Source organism: Natrix helvetica, assembly GCF_964273705.1.
Source record: "Natrix helvetica genome assembly, chromosome: 2".
NCBI lineage: Eukaryota > Metazoa > Chordata > Lepidosauria > Squamata > Natricidae > Natrix > Natrix helvetica.
In genome coordinates, this window is record NC_138552.1 from 280549794 (window position 1) to 280567886 (window position 18093).

General features: G+C 39.5%; 1 protein-coding gene across 1 annotated transcript in view; it reads right to left on the reverse strand.

The window, feature by feature from the left end:
• Positions 1–14362, reverse strand: part of MYBBP1A (MYB binding protein 1a) — a 93383-nt gene extending 79021 nt beyond the window's left edge. The window contains exons 1-5 of the mRNA XM_081941405.1: positions 13927–14362; positions 8189–8284; positions 5235–5318; positions 3074–3148; positions 1677–1784 (exon numbers count right to left, since the gene is read on the reverse strand). Of these exons, the coding sequence (XP_081797531.1) occupies positions 1677–1784; positions 3074–3148; positions 5235–5318; positions 8189–8284; positions 13927–14235 (672 nt within the window). The 5' untranslated portion in view covers positions 14236–14362. The remainder of the gene's footprint in view (positions 1–1676; positions 1785–3073; positions 3149–5234; positions 5319–8188; positions 8285–13926) is intronic.
• Between the last annotated feature and the right edge of the window lie 3731 nt (positions 14363–18093).

Genomic DNA, 18093 nt, shown 5'->3' on the forward strand with positions numbered 1-18093 from the left:
CACAGAGAGAGCTACTTCTGATCTTTTGTCCGGCTGCCAGGAAAACTGGCAGACGGAACTTTCTTTTTTTTCAAAATGTAACAATTAGTTAGATTTGTTTTATTTCCATTTATTATTTTTGTATTAAAGTTTGTTTATTAATTAGAATATGCTTCCACAGAATCTTTATTTTCTTTTTCTTCGCATCTTAAAGTATATGCTGTTGGAAAACAGCCCGATCCTAGACCTCATTTTGTTCAGGGTGAAATCTTCCCCTGACACAGTGGAACATCTTGTCTCCAGAAGTTGTGAATGCCCCAACACTGGAAGTCTTTAAGAAGAGATTGGACAACCATTTGTCTGAAGTGGTGTAGGGTTTCCTCCCTAAGCAGGGGGTTGAACTGGAAGACCTCCAAGGTCCCTTCCAACTCTGTTATTCTTACCTACCGGTATTGGCATCCCATTAGTACCAAGCTGGCCAATACAGTATATGAAACAAAATGTTTAACCAAGATGGGTGTTGGCCTGATCCAGAAGGGTTTTCAAAGGTACCAATGGCAAGTCCAAAGAGCTTTTTGCCAAGGATCATAAAAGGCAGGCAGACTTGTAAGAGGGAAGACAGCCTTTCAAATACCCTCAGTTTAAATCACAAATACCATATTTTGTGGAGTATAAGATGCACGGGAGTATAAGACGCACCTTAGTTTTGGGGGAGAAAAATGAGAAGAAAAAAAATTCTGCCTCTGCCTACCAGCATCCATAGTATTCAACTGGCTAGCTTCCTGATTTGGAACACATGTTTACAAAGTCAGCCAATTAATAGGCATAGCAACTAGGTCAGTCAATGAGAGCTATTTGGACTCTGAAACAGTATTTGCTGTGTGAGCAACAAGGAGACAGGAAGGAGCCTGGCTTAGCTGAGAATTGAAAGTGAAACTGCTTGTGTTTTGCTTGTATTTACTGCTACCTTGGAAAACCTGCTTTTGGTATTGTATTGTATATTATTATTATTATTTTGAATACTGCTAAATCAGTTACTTGTGTGTGCTTTCTGAATGCGTAAGTGTAATCTTTATTGTCATTGTACTTAAATACAACGAAATTGCATTGCTGCAAACTATGTGTTGCAAACTCTGACCAGCCAGGTCAGCTTTAGCACTTATTGCAGGCTGATTCAGCACAGCTGATTGGCAGGTGGATCTCTCTGTCAAATAACCCCAATCGGCTGTTCCAGGTTGCAGGGATTGCCACAGACCATCACTGCTTCCACGCCTCGCGTTTTTGGCCTCTGGTGGTGGGGGCGGATGGGGCTACATTCAGTGTATAAGACGCACCCAAATGTTCACCCTCTTTTTTGGGGGGGAAAGGTGCATCTTATACTCCGAAAAATATGGTAGTTTTGTGATCTGGAAGAACAGATTAAAACTGTAACAAGGAAATCATATATTCTTACAATAACGATCAAGAGTCTGAACTTTTTTCTTCTTAGGCCTTTTGGTATCTCTTCTCTCATTGATGGCTAATGTCATAGCAGTTACAAAATTCTTTGCCCTCATTTCTCAACACTGTAAACAGAAGCAGCAATGATGTGTGTGTATAATTGGTCATTCTCCACCTTACTTTAAAGCAGATGCTTTACAAAAGCTAATACTTTTAACAAGTTCCACTTTTTTGCAATTATCCTCAGTCTTCCTTACCTCGGAAACAATGTCAACTAATGTCTTCCTTGGGAGGTCCTTTAGATGGGCATAGTGCTCAGAAAGGCTCTGTAGAAGCTGCACGCACTCAAGGAGAGCCTTGGAGTCCTAAGGGAGATCAAAAACCAGTCTTTTTTAGTGTATCTTTTTTTTCAAATTGTTTTTTTTAAATTTTACACAACACATGAAATCTTCCTTCTTTACATATTGTAGAAACTGTATCAGTTGGTTACAAAAGACTTTCGTGCATCTCTTCCACAGTCATCAAGCACAATTTATATTAACTCAAGTATTTTAACTCAGATATTTATGCATGTTACCATCATCATACCTCCATTTTCATTTGACTATAATTGTTTAAACGTCCTTTATCATAAAATATTTCAAGATTTAATACATAACCACATACTGGCATTTCATTTACTATTTCTGAAATCCTCCAATGACACTAAATCCTTATGTCCTATTCTAGCTAAACATCCATGTTTAATAACAAAGTTTTCTATCCTTCTTTCCAAATCACTGTTTACAATTTACATCCCATTTCCTTATGTTGTACCCATACATATATATACGTTATTATCATTATCCCTCCTTTATTTAACTACATTCTGCATCATATCATTTTTCCCCCTAATAATCAAAACATAACTGAATCTAACTTAATTCTTTTTTTTAATTAACCTTTATATATAATCCAAAAGGGTTTCTAATCTTCCTTTCTTAGTATACCTTATTGAACCCAACCAACCCCAATTTCTTTAGCAAATCATGATAACACCAGTTATGTCACTGGCAAAATCACAAAATTGCATCTCACTTGCTTGGCCATGTTCTGCGAGGGAATTCAGTAGAGAAAGCAATTATGTTCGCAAGAGTTAGCGATAAAAGGAAACCAGGCAAAAGAATCTGGTATCAGGGTTCTAAGTAACATACCCGCAACAAACAAAACTCTGAGGCAGATAGATTCCTCAAAGAATAAGTTTATTGGATATGTCATTGGCATAGGCTGGTGAAAACTGACTGATTATTCCCATGGTTTTCACCTAATTAAAAGTAAAGTTTTCCACTTTCTCAAAACAATCAGTCACATGGTTCAATCAGGATACTGTCCAGATGCTAGGTGACTCCAGTCCCCTTCTTTTGAGCACCTGCAGGAATGTCCTTGGTTCCCAAGAGAAAGTATTTTGTTTTGACTACAACAGCCCAACTATCTACATTTCCCACTCCCTATCCGTCTGAAATCTCAACATGGCCTCAGTTGGGCCAGCTTCAGGGTTGACACACGATGGCTGGACACCATCAAATCTGATACCAGCCAGAGCATAGAAAAACCTCAAAGAAGCAGTGCAAGAACAGAAGATGTGGAGAGACCTGAAATAATTCTATAACATTACCTTTGACAGACGCCTGGATTGGAAGAGAGCTAGCACTCCAAAAAAGTTTCCAAACAGAGCGTTCCTGAAAAGTTTCTGAAATGACAGAAAGCCAGAACACCAGATAAATGTTGGTTACAAACATAGTCAGAAGTGTGATGAATTGGGGAAATGGTCTGACATTTTAACCCAGATTAAGTCGCAAATGCTTGGGAGCATCTGACCTTAAGATAATGTCTATCTTAAAATGCTCAAATGCTTTAGATGATGTTTCTCCAAGACTCTCAACTTACTTCTGATTTCAATAAATACTTGGCTGCAAAATGTGGTATTAAACTTCCTTGTAGCAAAGGCTTCTGTAACTGTTTTGTTAAAGGCCTCAAGAAACCAGTTTGTTCCTTATTTTACACTCTGAAACACACAATACTTATGCAGATATCTACTGTTAAGTAATTAAGCTCCCCGTTAGGAGAGCGAGTATGCAGAGAAGCGTAATGAGAGTGATATGGAATAACACACACAAACCAGCATACAGAGACACTGAATAGTATAAAAATATAGTAGTTTACTATGTAGAAATATAGAAGTATTCAGAGTCCAGTTAACAGTCCAAGTCATACATGGTTCAGTCATTCAGTTATCAATATTCTCAGTTTAACCCACAAAGTAGCTAACAGTAGCAAGACTCAGTAACTCACGATCAGTATCAAACAATATCCACGATCAGCATCTAACAAAACAGAGAGAGATCTAACAACCATTCTGGCTCCCTCTTATGGCTGCTTGAGGTAATAAACCAATTGCAACAAAAATGAACAGCAAGATTTGACAGCCACACCTTAAACAAAGCAAGCTTTTTTCACAGATGACATACGAATGCTGCATTTGGTTTATGATGTTACTGAGAGGTGTTACTTCTACTACTTTTTGTGGGTTAGACTAAAGCAATACTTTACAAGGGTAGGATTCACTTTAAAACTTCTGAAAAGAGTGCCAGAGAATTTGCAACCAAGGGAGACAAATTATGGCAAACCACACTGCACAGCGATATAACTATAGAAACGGAAGACCATAAACAACGCTGTGCTGGATTGGACCCTTGACCTGTGTCCTCAAACATTTACTCTCCCAGTGGCCAACCAACTGCACAAGGAAGCCGGCTAGTCTCTCAGCAGATGGCCATTAGAGAAAATACAATTTCCCTCGAAGCCACTGATCTCCACAACCTCTGTGAATCGGTAAGCTAGGGTTGGACTCCTGGGGCTTTGCAAGGTTCGGGCGATCCTCTAGCTAGGATTCTGCCCAGTTCAGCAAACCCCCAAATGCCACCCCTGACTGGACACGCCCACTCCACCCCTCACATCCAGCTCCACCTCTCCCGCTCCACCCCACCCCTCCCAGGAATCTCCACGCGGCCCATTCATCATGCCAGGTAACTGCAGGGCCTGCGCAGAAACTCGGGGGGGGGGGGGGAATGGGCCTACCGGAGGTTCCGGAAGTCCAGAAACAGGCCTGTTTCCAGCCTCCATAGGGCCTCCAGAGCCAGGGGGAAAGCGTTTTTCGCCCTCTCAGAGGCTTGAGGAAAGCCTCCAAAGCCTAGGGAGGGCAAAAAACAGGCCCACCGGAAATTCCGGAAGTCTGGAAATGGGCCTGTTTCCAGTCTCCGGAGGGCCTTTGGAGCCCAGGGGGGCAGTTTTTGCCCTCCCGGAGCCTCAAGGAAAGCCTCCAGAGCCTGGGGAGCCCCCCCCCCCCCCCGTGGTGCAGGAGGCCAACTAGGCCCCGCCCACCATGTTCACACCCACCCAATTTTTGAAGCCCACCCCTGGGTACAACCCTTCAACTACTGATTATTCTCTGATGAATAAGAAAATGTGGATCTTGTTAGATTAGATTTCCCAAATTCTGAGAGGAGGAATTCCTGGGGGGGGGGGACTTTTTTTCAAAGCTTCTACAAATTTGGGGCTTCCCTCAAACTAACTGTCATGGCAGAGATGGGTTAAGTAGAATGGCCACAATCTCTGCATCCTTGTTTGTACATGACGCACCCAAGCTGAAATGCCATGTAAGCCCTTTTTTAAAAAATTGATTATTATGACCTTTTTAATCTTCAGTAAGCCTCCCTGACTTTTTGGTAAGTGGCCATGCTTAAAAACTGAAATTACAAACAAATCAACAGTCTCACCTTCTTCACTCTACCGAGATCGTATTTTTCCTTAATCTGTTGCAGAACTGCCAAGAGCGTCAGCTCCTCAAAAACTTGCAATACCTTGGAAAGAAAATATATATATATAAAGAGAGAAAGCTGCAGAACATTCAGAATAAGTTACAGGGCCACTCTGGATAGGGCGAGATATTGTTTGATCCCTACTCTTGACCTGTGCCAAACCTTTGATTATATTTACGGTTCCCTTCTCTTTGGTAAAAAGATTTCTTTTCTTCTAAAAGTTGTGTCTGAGCTCGCATATCACTAGACTACGGCAAGCCTCTGGCTTTGTAATTTGTTTACTGGATGAGTGAGTCATGGTTGACTGAAAATGTCTCTGAACAGCAGAGATGACAACTGTTGTGAAGAATAAAGAATTAACCTTTGGAGAAGAAGAGAATGAGAGAGCTCCACAGGCACTCTGAATGACAGCTCCTCACAAAGGGAATTGTAAAACAGCCATGTCCCTTGGTTTTGAGCACCAGAAGCAAAGGAAGATGACATCAGTGAAACCTTTAATACATTATGCCAACTAAACTCACTTTCTAATCAAATTCGGAAAGATTTAATTGAACTACTTTATATGGAACTACTTCTGGAAGTCTTTAAGAAGATGTTGGATAACCATTAGTCTGGAATGGTATAGGGTTTCCTGCCTAGGCAGGGGGTTGGACTAGAAGACCTCCAAGGCCCCTTCCAACTCTGCTATTGTGTTGTATTGTATATGACTATAAAAGGTAAAGATAAAGGTTCCCCTCACACATATGTGCAAGTCATTCCCAACTCTAGGGGGCGGTGCTCATCTCCGTTTCAAAGCCAAAGAGCCAGCACTGTCCAAAGATGTCTCTGTGGTCATATAGCCGGCATGACTAAATGCCAAAGGCGCACGGAACACTGTTCCCTTCCCACCAAAGGTGGTCCCTATTTTTTCTACATGCATTTTTACATGCTTTCGAACTGCTAGGTTGGCAGAAGGTGGGAGAAGAAACGGGAGCTCACTCTGTTACACAGCACTAGGGATTCGAACCGCCAAACTGCCGACCTTTCTGATCGACAAGCTCAGCGTCTTAGCCACTGAAAGATTCCCCTTCCTATATGGCTATTAGAGATCTTCAAAAGAAGAAGCTTAATTTGAAAGCTGGTGAGTTTTATCCTCTTTGGGTTTAAGGAATTTTAAACATATGTTCAAGAGTTTAATATAGAATTGGCAAAAATGAAAAAGAAGATTTTTAAATTTTTCAAATGGCCTGGCAAACCAGAGAGACTTGGAATATTGATTATTTGTGCTGTAGGATATAAAAAAGCAAATATGTAATTAAATAATATACCTGTAGGAGATGACTGAAATGGAACTAAACCCATATTAGGAACTGAGGCTTGATGAAGTTTGCAAATGAACACTAGAGGGAACTAAAGGACCAGGCAAAAAAAGTTAAAATGGCTAAGCTAGTTATAACTTTTACTTGTCTCAAAGAATCCTTCAAAAATGGTAAAGGTAAAGGTTCCCCTCGCACATATGTGCTTAGTCGTTCCTGACTCTAGGGGGCGGTGCTCATCTCCGTTTCAAAGCCGAAGAGCCAGCGCTGTCCGAAGATATCTCAGTGGTCATGTGGCCGGCATGACTAAACGCCAAAGACGCACTGAACACTGTTACCTTCTCACCAAAGGTGGTTCTTATTTCTCTACTTGCATTTTTTATGTGCTTTCGAAATGCTAAGTTGGCAGAAGCTGGGACAAGTAACAGGACTCACTCCGTTATGTGGCGCTAAGGATTCGAACCACTGAACTGCCAACCTTCTGATCAACAAGCTCAGCGTCTTAACCACTGAGCCACCGCGTCCCTTTTCAAAAATGAACTAAGATATTAATAATAAATATCTCAAAAATGATACAAATTTCAATAGTTAGGCATGTGATGAGATTTTTTAAAAAATAATAATACTTAAACACAGACATTATAGAATTTAAGGTACAGAAGGCAACAAAACTTAGTTTATCAAAATGGGAACACAAAAGACAACTTCAAGAAAATTATATGGACAAGAAATCCTGGATGATGTCTTTCTTTGGGATTTTACAAAACAGATTGGTGAAAAGTTTGAAGTCTTTTTTTGAATGGCAATGATCGATGAAAGATCAAATCTTATAACGCCGTTGAAATTATTTAAAGATTTAAATTGTGAAGAGCAAAAGGAAGGAATATAAAGTTGGACTATTTGATCAGAGATAAGCAAGATGTTTTGTTTTCTGGTAACTCATAATGGACTTTTTACTGAAACAGGACTGAAAAAAGGATGAGTCTTGCATTATGTATGGATAAAAGTGAGATTTGGGAAATAAGAGGGACTGTAATTTTAAACGAGGGTAAAAAGTTACTGTAGCAGCTTATACTTGATGTTGTGAAGGTTGGAACCTATTTCTTTCTTATTCTTTTTGTTTAATTTTTTGTTTTTCTTTTCCTTATGCCTTCGGAGATTTTCTTTTACTTTTCTTTTTCCTTCTAGTTGAATTTATATTAGCTTTTACTCTGTTTTGCAAGGCAATCAAACCGGTCAGTCCTAGAGATCAACCCTGACTGCTCTTTAGAAGGCCAGATCCTGAAGATGAAACTCAAATACTTTGGCCACCTAATGAGAAGGAAGGAGTCACTGGAGAAGAGCCTAATGCTGGGAAAGATCGAGGACAAAAGAAGAAGGGGACGGCAGAGAATGAGGTGGCTGGATGGAGTCACCGAAGCAGTAGGCGTGAGCTTAAATGGACTCCAGAGGATGGTAGAAGACAGGAAGGCTTGGAGGAATGTTGTCCATGGGGTCACGATGCTTGAGACATGACTTTGCAACTAACAACAACAAATGTTTACCAAAAATGTCAATAAAATGATATATAATTTGTCTGTGTAGGTGTGTTGTTTTTTTTCACTGAGGAATACCAACCTGTGCCAATGCCAAACTGAATCCAGGACGGGCCACTTCTCGAGTTGCTCCCAATCCGTCAATCAAACGCTTCACTGTATACTTTAAAAACTCATCCTAAAAGAAATTGCAAAGACATCCAAAGGGAATAAATTGGCATAGAAACTGGGTTTACCAACCCTGCTACATCATAACAGCTTCTTGGCTTTTAATGTGCTACAACACATCCAATTCAATTTTATTCAATAAATCAAGCAACCCACACAGGAGGGAGATTTATGTGCCAGATCAAAAGATTCTATTTTAATACTAAAAACAAGTTTCACAAATGCTGCATTGCAGTGACTTAGTTTTTCACATCTTCTCCCCAGTAACATTTGCAAAATATGGGTAGAAAAGAAAGCTCCCCAGGAAGAATTAAATTAAGCTTTTTTTAAATTGCATGATAATTCTTCCTTTATTCTTTTCAATACAATAGTGTTGGAAATAAATTGTGTAAACAGGGTCAGAACTCCAACTGTTTTTCTGTCAGTGCAACAACTCCAAAAACTGAACAGAACAGGCCAGTTGTGGTAACAGTTGCGGACAGAAACTTAGCAAAGAAACAGAGTTTAAAGTTAGAATAGAATGGAATGGAATTGAATAGAATAGAATTATTTATTGGCCAATTGTGATTGGACATACAAGGAATTTGTCTTTGGTGCATATGCTCTCAGTGTACGTAAAAAATACATCCATCAAGAATCATAAGATACAACACTTAGGATACTAAATAAGCAATCAAAATATACTAGGAAACTAAATAAAACAATATAAATCGTAAAGACACAAGCAACAAGGTTGTAGTCATAAGTAGGAGGAGATAGGTAATAGGAAGGATGAGAAGAATAGTAATACTTAGTAATAATTAGTAATAGAATAATTAGTAATAGTTTGACAGTGTTGTGGGAATTAGTTGTTTAGCAGAGTAATGGCATGATTGGGGGGGGGGGACTGTCCCTGTGTCTAGTTGTTCAGGTAAACTCTTTTTAAAAAACTTTTGAGTTTAAAAATGGGCTGGATCTGGCTAGGGAATGTCAAGAAAAGCATTCTATTAAAAATTCCCCAATGCACCCTTATAGGAAAGGTAATTAGGCAGTGGCTCAGTTACAATACGTATGCCCCCCTCCCTTCTGGTCATGTAACCCAGAGCAGATCTTATGCAGCCTACCCAATACTTTCTTGTAAATATAAATATACAAACAAAAATATGTGTAAGACAAGGAGGTAGTGCGCGTGTGCGCGCGGAGAGAGAGAGAGAGAGAGACAGGGAGGGAGGGAGAGAGAGAGGGAGGGAGGCAACAGAGAAAAAACAGAAAATTCCTATTGTCACTATAAGTACAGGTAGTCCTCGACTTATAATCACACATTTAGTGACCATTTGAAGTTACAACAGAACCCCCCAAAAAGTGACTTGTGCACAGGTTTTATACTTATGATCACCGCAGCTACCACCGCAGCTGCATGATCTAAATTTCAAGCTCTTGCCAACTGACATATATTTATGACGGTTGCACTGTCCCAGGCGATGTGACCACCATTTGAACCTTCTCAGCCCTCTTCCCACAAGCAAAGTCAATGGGGGAAGCCAGATTTGCTTAATTAACACAGGATTCATTGTACGTAGTGATTCACTTAACAACTGGGGGTGGGTTTACAAAATGAGGCAAAACTCATTTAACAACTGCCATGCTTTTGGATTCAACTGCAGTCAAAATTTGAGGACTGCCTGTAAACAGTTTAGAACAGGGGTCCCCAACCAATCCCATCAACCGGCACCGGTCCGCGGTATGCCAGAAACCGGGCCATGCAAGCAAGTGAAGCCCCATCTGTGGGATGCAGGAAGCATGAGAAACCACGCCACTGTTCACAGATCTCGTCCTTGGTGCCCAAAAGGTTGGGGGCCATCAGTTTAGAAAGAACCCCAGATGCTAGACGTAAACATTTTAAAAGCCAGCATTCTAAAGTTAAAGATAAATGAAAAAACAAACCAGCCAAAAGAAAAGAGAGAAAAAATAATTAAAATGTATAACTTACGAATGCAGAATTGTTAACACAGACATAATTGAAAAGTTAGAGAGATTAATTACCAACATCTAATATATTTATCCAAAATGACATTTGTTTAGAAAGGAAGCAATATATACCAGGAAAAAGCATATTATTACAACTGATATATATGATGTCTGAATTTGACTAAAGTTAATCTTTACTATGGAAGTTTTGAAGTATTTTTCTCACTGATTGAACTCTTGTGTCAAAACAATTTCACACACTTTAAAATACCTTTGATCTAGTGACAACTTATGCAATGTTTGGCAATAACAAGAGACCCTGAATCTATGTTTTAATTGCTGTAGAACATAAAGACAATAACCCTACTATGAGATTCATCTTAAACAGCTTTTCTGTGCTTTTTTGAATTTTATCAAAAACTTTTGAACAAAAACTAATTGGCCACTGCCACCAAAGATAAAACAAGTATTTTGTTTATACACTTATCACCCTAACTTAAATAGATTTTATTTCTTGATACAAAGTGAAACGGCTTATAAGGAATTATATACTATAAAGTGTTTCAAGATAGATTCAATGTATAAAACCAAATTATGTTCACAATATTTTTAAAGGCTTTCTAAACCGTCTTTTGTAATTGATATGAATGCATTATATGAAATGGATGAAATACTTTATTATTAAACTAATTAAAGATGCACCAATTCTCCAATATTTTTAATGAGCTAAGATGACCTATATGATTCTTTAAAAAGCATAATATTAGGTTTAGTTGAAAACGAGTTGGGTCTTTTTTTCTATTCCTTTATCATAAGCTAATTAGTAATATAATTACAGAGAATAAAGTTATCAGCACTAAATACAATAACATTCAGGGTTGATAACTTTATTCTCTGTATTAGGTAGCTAACTTAATAAATTCTTCTATCCTCCATTCTTTAAACTGAGCAAACCTATTCTCATACCAAAATGGTGGATGGCATACAGATTAGAAACCAATCATATTTCATCTTATTGAAATTGCTAAGGAGAATTTAAAATATTGGTTCACAATAGGAGTATTTTTTAATTATATAGCTCAGACTGAAGGTCAATTAAATACCCATTCGACTAATTCAGGTAGTCCTCGCCTTACAACAGTTCATTTCATGACTATCCGAAGTTACAGCACTGAAAAAAATGACATAAGACCGTTTTTCACACTTACAACCATTGCACCATGATCAAGCGATCAGAATTCAGACACTTGGCAACTGATCCATATTTATGACAGTTTAGTGTCCTGGAGTCATGTGACCTTTTGACAAGCAAAGTGAATGGGGGAAGCTAGGTTCACTTAACGACCATGTTATTAACTTAAGAACTGCAGTGATTCACCTAACAACTATGACAAAAAAAAGTCGTAAAATGGGGCAAAACTCACTTAACAAATGTTTCGCTTAGCAACTAAAATGTTGGGCTCAACTGTGGTCATTAAGTCTAGGACTACCTGTACCACAATCCGTTTTTAATCTTCCTGATCGGATGGATTGTCTGAACCAAAACAAATTTTTAAAAACTCTTTTTTCCCAAAATTTGATATTGCTAGACATCATTTTTGATGTTGTTTATACTGGGCTACTTATCTGATTCTAGGATTGATATAAGGATGCCCTGAAAATGACAATGTTCCTTATATTTATTAAACTACCAGTAAGTTCTGATACTAAAGAGTGTGAAAAAGAATGTCTGTAATAATTGGAATGGTAATTTTCCCACTAGATTCACGACAACATATAAAAGGGGAAATCCCATATAGTTGCTTCGAAGCAAAATGGGTGGCAAATAAATTTAATAACCAACCAGGGGTACCAGACTAGCAGCGGGGGGGGGGGGGGATTTAAGTATTAATCTACTCTCTACCAGGAAGGTTCCCTGGATTGCTTTATGTCAGGCCCCCTCAACACTAGAGTTGACCTGGGGCGATGGTGAAGGTGCTGGACTAGGAATAAGGTAAGGTTCCCCTTGCACATAGGTGCTAGTCATTCCTGACTCTAGGGGGCGGTGCTCATCTCCGTTTCAAAGCCAAAGAGCTAGCGCTGTCCGAAGACGTCTCCGTGATCATGTGGCCGGCATGACTGAACGCCAAAGGCGCATGGAACACTATTACCTTCCCACCAAAGGCGGTTCCTATTTTTCTACTTACATTTTTACGTGCTTTCGAACTGCTAGATTGGCAGAAGCTGGGACAAGTAACGGGAGCTCATCCAATTGCACGGCACTAGGGATTCGAACAGCCGAACTGCCACATTTCAATCGACAAGCTCAGCGTCTTAGCCCCTTAGCCTCCGCGCTCCTGAACTAGGAGTAAGGAGAGCGTTTGTACCCACCCTCAGCCACTATAGCTCCCAGGGTGGCTTGGGGCCAATTGCATCCTCTCAGCCCATCTACCAAACAGGGTTGCTTTTGTGGGGACAAATAGAAGAGTGTGGTGTGTGTGAGCAAGATGGATGGACTAACAGCGGAGGGGAAGAATTGAAATAATAGATTAGGACAGACAGTGTATGTCAACCTTGGCAACTTTGAAGTATTTAGTCTTCCAACTCCCAGAACTTCTCAGCCAGCTAGGAGTTGAAATCCAAATACCACTGCCTCAGGGATAGATCCATAATGGAGAAAATCTTACCTATGTGATCATTAGGAATCAAAAACTATTCGATGACATATCATCAATCAGTTGTGGGTTACCCATTACGCTCCTGTACAAAAATCTGTAGAGGTTATTTCTAGAGTTGAGACTATAGAAAGAGTGCAGAGAAGAACAACAAAGATGATAGGGGGACTGGAGGCTAAAACATAGGAAGAATGGTTACAAGAACTGGGTATGTCTAGTTTAATAGAAAGAAGGACTAGGGAAGACATGATAGCAGAGTTCCAATATCTCAGGGGCTGCCACAAAGAAGAGGGAGTCAGCCTATTCTCCAAAGCACCTGAGGGCAGGACAAGAAGCAATGGGTGGAAACTAATCAAGGAGAGAAGCAACTTAGAACTGAGGAGAAATTTCCTGACAGTTAGAACAATTAATCAGTGGAACAACTTGCCTCTAAAAGTTGTGAATGCCCCAACGCTGGAAGCTTTTAAGAAGAGATTGGATAACCATTTGTCTGAAGTGGTGGTGGATTTCCTGCCTAAGCAGGGGGTTGGACTAGAAGACCTCCAAGGTCCCTTCCAACTCTGTTATTCTATCTATTTAATCTCAGTGATCCAGATCATAATTGTCCCAAAGGTGCTTTTTCAGGAGGTAACTGGATGTTTTTTTTTCTTTTGAGGACGTTTCACTTCTCATCCAAGAATGATTCCCCACTATCCTGTCAGAGCTGAAGAAGTTTCTTGGATAAGAAGCGAAACGTCCACAAAAGAAAAAAAACAAGGAAGTCCAGTTGCCTCCTGAAAAAAAGCACCTTTGGGACTCCTGTATAAAAATTACGATGTTAATCTAATAAATAATTTTCCCTCTTAAAAAGCCCTCTGCCATTTTTTCCCATCCCAGCAACTCCTGTCTTCGAACACCCGGAAGCCGCCACCGACCACCGTGCTTCTGAGCGCGTCCAAAGTGCAAACCTAAAAAAAAAAATCTCAGACCTAGCATCGTAGGGAAAGGACTCTAAATCGACTCCGGAGGAGTGAAGCGCTCTCTTCAACCGGGATCAACGCCTATGCCTTACTTTCTTGTTTTCCTGCAAGTAGCTCAGCAGCCCCTCCGTGGCCTTCAAACGGATCGCCTGATCGGGCTTGGCGATGTCCCAGAAATAGTCCAGGAACTCCCGACTCTGCCCCAGGAGCCTGCCCGGCTGCGAGATCGACGCCGAAGCGAGGCGTCCCGCCGCCTGCCCGCTCTTTGGGCTGCCATCGCCAGCCATGCTGGTTACACAGGCTACACGTGGGAAAGCCCCCGTGATGCACCAGAGGAAGCACGTGGAAACCTCCCCTTCCGGGTTCAGGGGGAAAAATGGTGCATCCCGCCTCCTTCCCATGTTCCTAGTAGAAATTCTCGCTGGGAGGCGAGATTGGCATCTTTTGCCTCCGTTTCACCCTTCGCCGACCTGTATTCTCGAAATCCTGGGAACTCCAACTCCTATGGTCCTCAGCTGGTGGTTATTCCGAGAAACGGACCTTCAGCGGTCGGATAGATTAGATGGATGGATGGATGGACGGACGGACGGACGATGGATGGATGGATGGATAGATAGATAGATAGACAGACAGACAGACAGACAGACGATGGATGGATGGATAGATGATAGATAGATGATAGATAGATAGATAGATAGATAGATAGATAGATAGATAGATAGATAGATAGATAGATAGATAGATAGATAGATAGATAGATAGATAGATAGATAGATAGATAGATAGATAGATGATAGATAGATAGATAGATATGAATAGATAGATAGATAGATGAGAGAAAGAGAGATGTGTAGATAGACAGACAGACAGGGACAGATAGGAATTTGTCTTTGATACACATGCTCTCAGTGTACATAAAGCAAAATAAAATAGAATACATTCATCAAGAATCATAAGATACAACACTTAGTGATAGTCAATAAGCAATAAAATTATATTAGGAAACGAAACAATATACATTTTAAAGATACAAGCAACATGGTTATATTCATAAGTGGAAAGAGATAGGTACTAGGAAGGAAGATAATAATAGTAATACAGTCTTAATAGATAATTTGACAATGTTATGGGAATTAGTTGTTTAGAAGAGTGGTGGCATTTGGGGGAAAAACTTTTTAGGTCTAGTTGTTCTGGTGTGCAGTGCCCTATAGCTTCATTTTGAGGGTAGAAGTTGAAACAATTTATGTCCAGGATGTGAGGGGTCTGCAGATATTTTCACAGCCCTCTTTTTGACTTGTGCTTTTTGACCAGTTTTTTTTAAGTTGTGTGGACTTCAATTCCCAGAATTCCCCAGCCAATGGGAATTGAAGTCCACGTATTTTAAAGGCTCTGAGATTGAGATATAGTGTATTAAGGGTGAAGGTGCACAGATCCCCAGGGCCAGCTGCTTTTGGTTGTAGGAGCTGGATTTACAAGACATAAGGATGATTAACCAAGCTATCTCATTTTGATAGCTCAAATTAGATGTGTAAATGCTTTTAAAGTTATTATGATTGGTTGCACAGACAGCTAGATGTTTAGACTGACTTGGGGATTTTTATCCATCAGTGGGGTCCTTGGTGCTCTCTGAGCTTGGTTGTTTTCTTGGAGATGTGTTATTACCTGACTAGGTAACATCATTCCTAACTGATGGTGATTTTTGTCAATGTTGATGGTGTTCAAGTTGTGCTCCAGATGTTTTGTGATTGCACCAAAAGCTCCTCTTGGTATTATCCATGCTAGTGATGCTATCTTTGCTTTCTTTTGCCACAGTCATTCTACATGCAGGTCTTTTTGTGCTTTACTTCGGATTATTATTATGGTCCCAAAGGTGCTTTTCAAAAGGCAACTGGAGTTTTTAAATTAAATTAAAATTTTAAAAATATGATAAAAAGACTATATACTTGATTTTGCATATACTAACTGCAACGAGAATTGTATTTGCATAACAATGGGAAAATGATACGCTTCCATCCAAGGGGGATGTAATTTAGAAAATATTAGAATGTGCAGAAATGGACAGATTAACGCTTACTATTAAGCATAAAGAAGAAACGGAATATTTTTTTGATATGGGATACATTTTATCAATAGATAACAGAAACAGAAGTTAAAAAGGAGGAGATATAAAAAGAGGAAATGGTTAAATGGAAATCTGTAAAGAGGATGTTAAGTATTAATGTTATTATATCGTTATGTTACAAAGTTTCCCTGCAAATAACACAGGGTCTTATTTGCTTTTGACCCCCGAAATAAGCATTTGTCCTTATTTTCAGGGAGGTCTTATTGTTTATGAGGTGCAGGAGGCGGCAAGCATGGTCACCTCATGGCTGCTGCTGCGGTGCAATATTTTCGGGGAGGGCTTATTTTGGGGGAAGGGCTTATTTTAGTGCATGTGCTCAAAAGCCTGGTTGGGCTTATTATCCGGGGAGGTCTTATTTTGTGGGAAACAGGGTACTGTATTATCAATATGATGGTGATGGATATCACAGCAAAGATGTGCAATATGACTATCTAAACTTAATTGTAACCAGACTACACACTGTTTGACAAAAAATGAATGTTATATAAATAAAACATTGGGGGAAAGGCAACTGGACTTTCTTGTGATTTTTTTCCCCTTGAAAACATTTCGCTTCTCATCCAAGAAGCTTCTTCAGTACCTAGCTGATCTGAGCAATGATGAATCTGGTATAGGTTTCTGTACATTGTGTCTCACCATATTCTTTAGGGGAGAGGCACTCTGATGAGAGCTGTTCAGTATGATGGACATCTCTGGCTTAGCTCTCATCCTCCTCAGAACATGCAAACCCCACAAGGTAATACCTATTATTATTATTTAATTGTTTTCATTCTAACTTTTTATATTTAATTCAATGCAACAACATACTCACTACTACTCCTTCCTCTTCCTATTTCCCCCCCACAACAACCCTGTAAGTGGGTTGGACAGAGAGGGGGGGGGACTGGCCCTAAGTCATCTAACAAGTATTCATGCCACCTGGAACTCGCAGTCTTCTTTTTTCCAGGTTATTTCAGCATTTATTTATAGATATATCTGGTTTTTAATAGAGGAGATCCAAGAAACTATTGACGGAGTTAAAAGCTGTGAGTAAAATCAAAAGGAGAAAGAATTGGAGGTTCCCAATTCTTTATTTAGAGTAGAGCACTAATAATAATAATAATAATAATAATAATAATAATAATAATAATAATAATAATAATAATAATAATAATAATATAATCCGGCAAAACAACTGGCCGCTGTGATACACTTCTGTTGATATAATAATAATAATAATAATAATAATAATAATAATAATAATAATAATAATAATAATGACTAGTAATCAATGCCAAATCCGGCGAATCAACTGGCCGCTGTGATACAATCGTATAATAATAATAATAATAATAATAATAATAATAATAATAATAATAATAAATAAAAATAAAAATAATAAATATATAACAGTTAAACTTGACAAAATCACCATCAGTCAAATGCAAAAAGCTGCACTGCTTGGATCTGCACATATATTACAAAAATACGTTACGACGTCCTAGGCCCCTGGGTGGGGCCCGACTAGTAATCAATGCCAAATCTGGCGAAACAACTGGCCGCTGTGATACAATCATATAAATATATAAAATATAAAATCATAGACATCGCAATACCAGGTGATAGCAGGGTCGACAAGAAGGAACATGAAAAAATTGCAAAATACCAGGACTTAAAAATTGAAATTCAACGATTATGGCACAAACCAGCAGTGGTAATTCCAGTGGTAATCGGCACACTGGGTGCTATTCCAAAAGCACTGGAATTACATTTAAAACAGTTAAATTTGACAAAATCACCGTCAGTCAAATGCAAAAAGCTGCACTGCTTGGATCTGCACGTATATTACGAAAATACGTTACGACGTCCTAGGCCCCTGGGTGGGGCCCGACTAGTAATCAATGCCAAATCCGGCGAAACAACTGGCCGCTGTGCAGTGGTGGGTTTCAAATTTTTTTGGAACCTACTCTGTAGGTGTGGCCTATTTTGTGGGCGTGGCTTAGCAGTCATGTGACCGGGTGGGAGTGACCAACTTGTAAATGTGGTGAAACTCATTTAACAATGCTCTTGCTTAGGAACCAAAATTTTGGGCTCAATTGTGATCATAAGTTCTCTTCCTTTTTCTTTCTTTCTTTTTCTTCCTTCCTTCCTTCTTCCT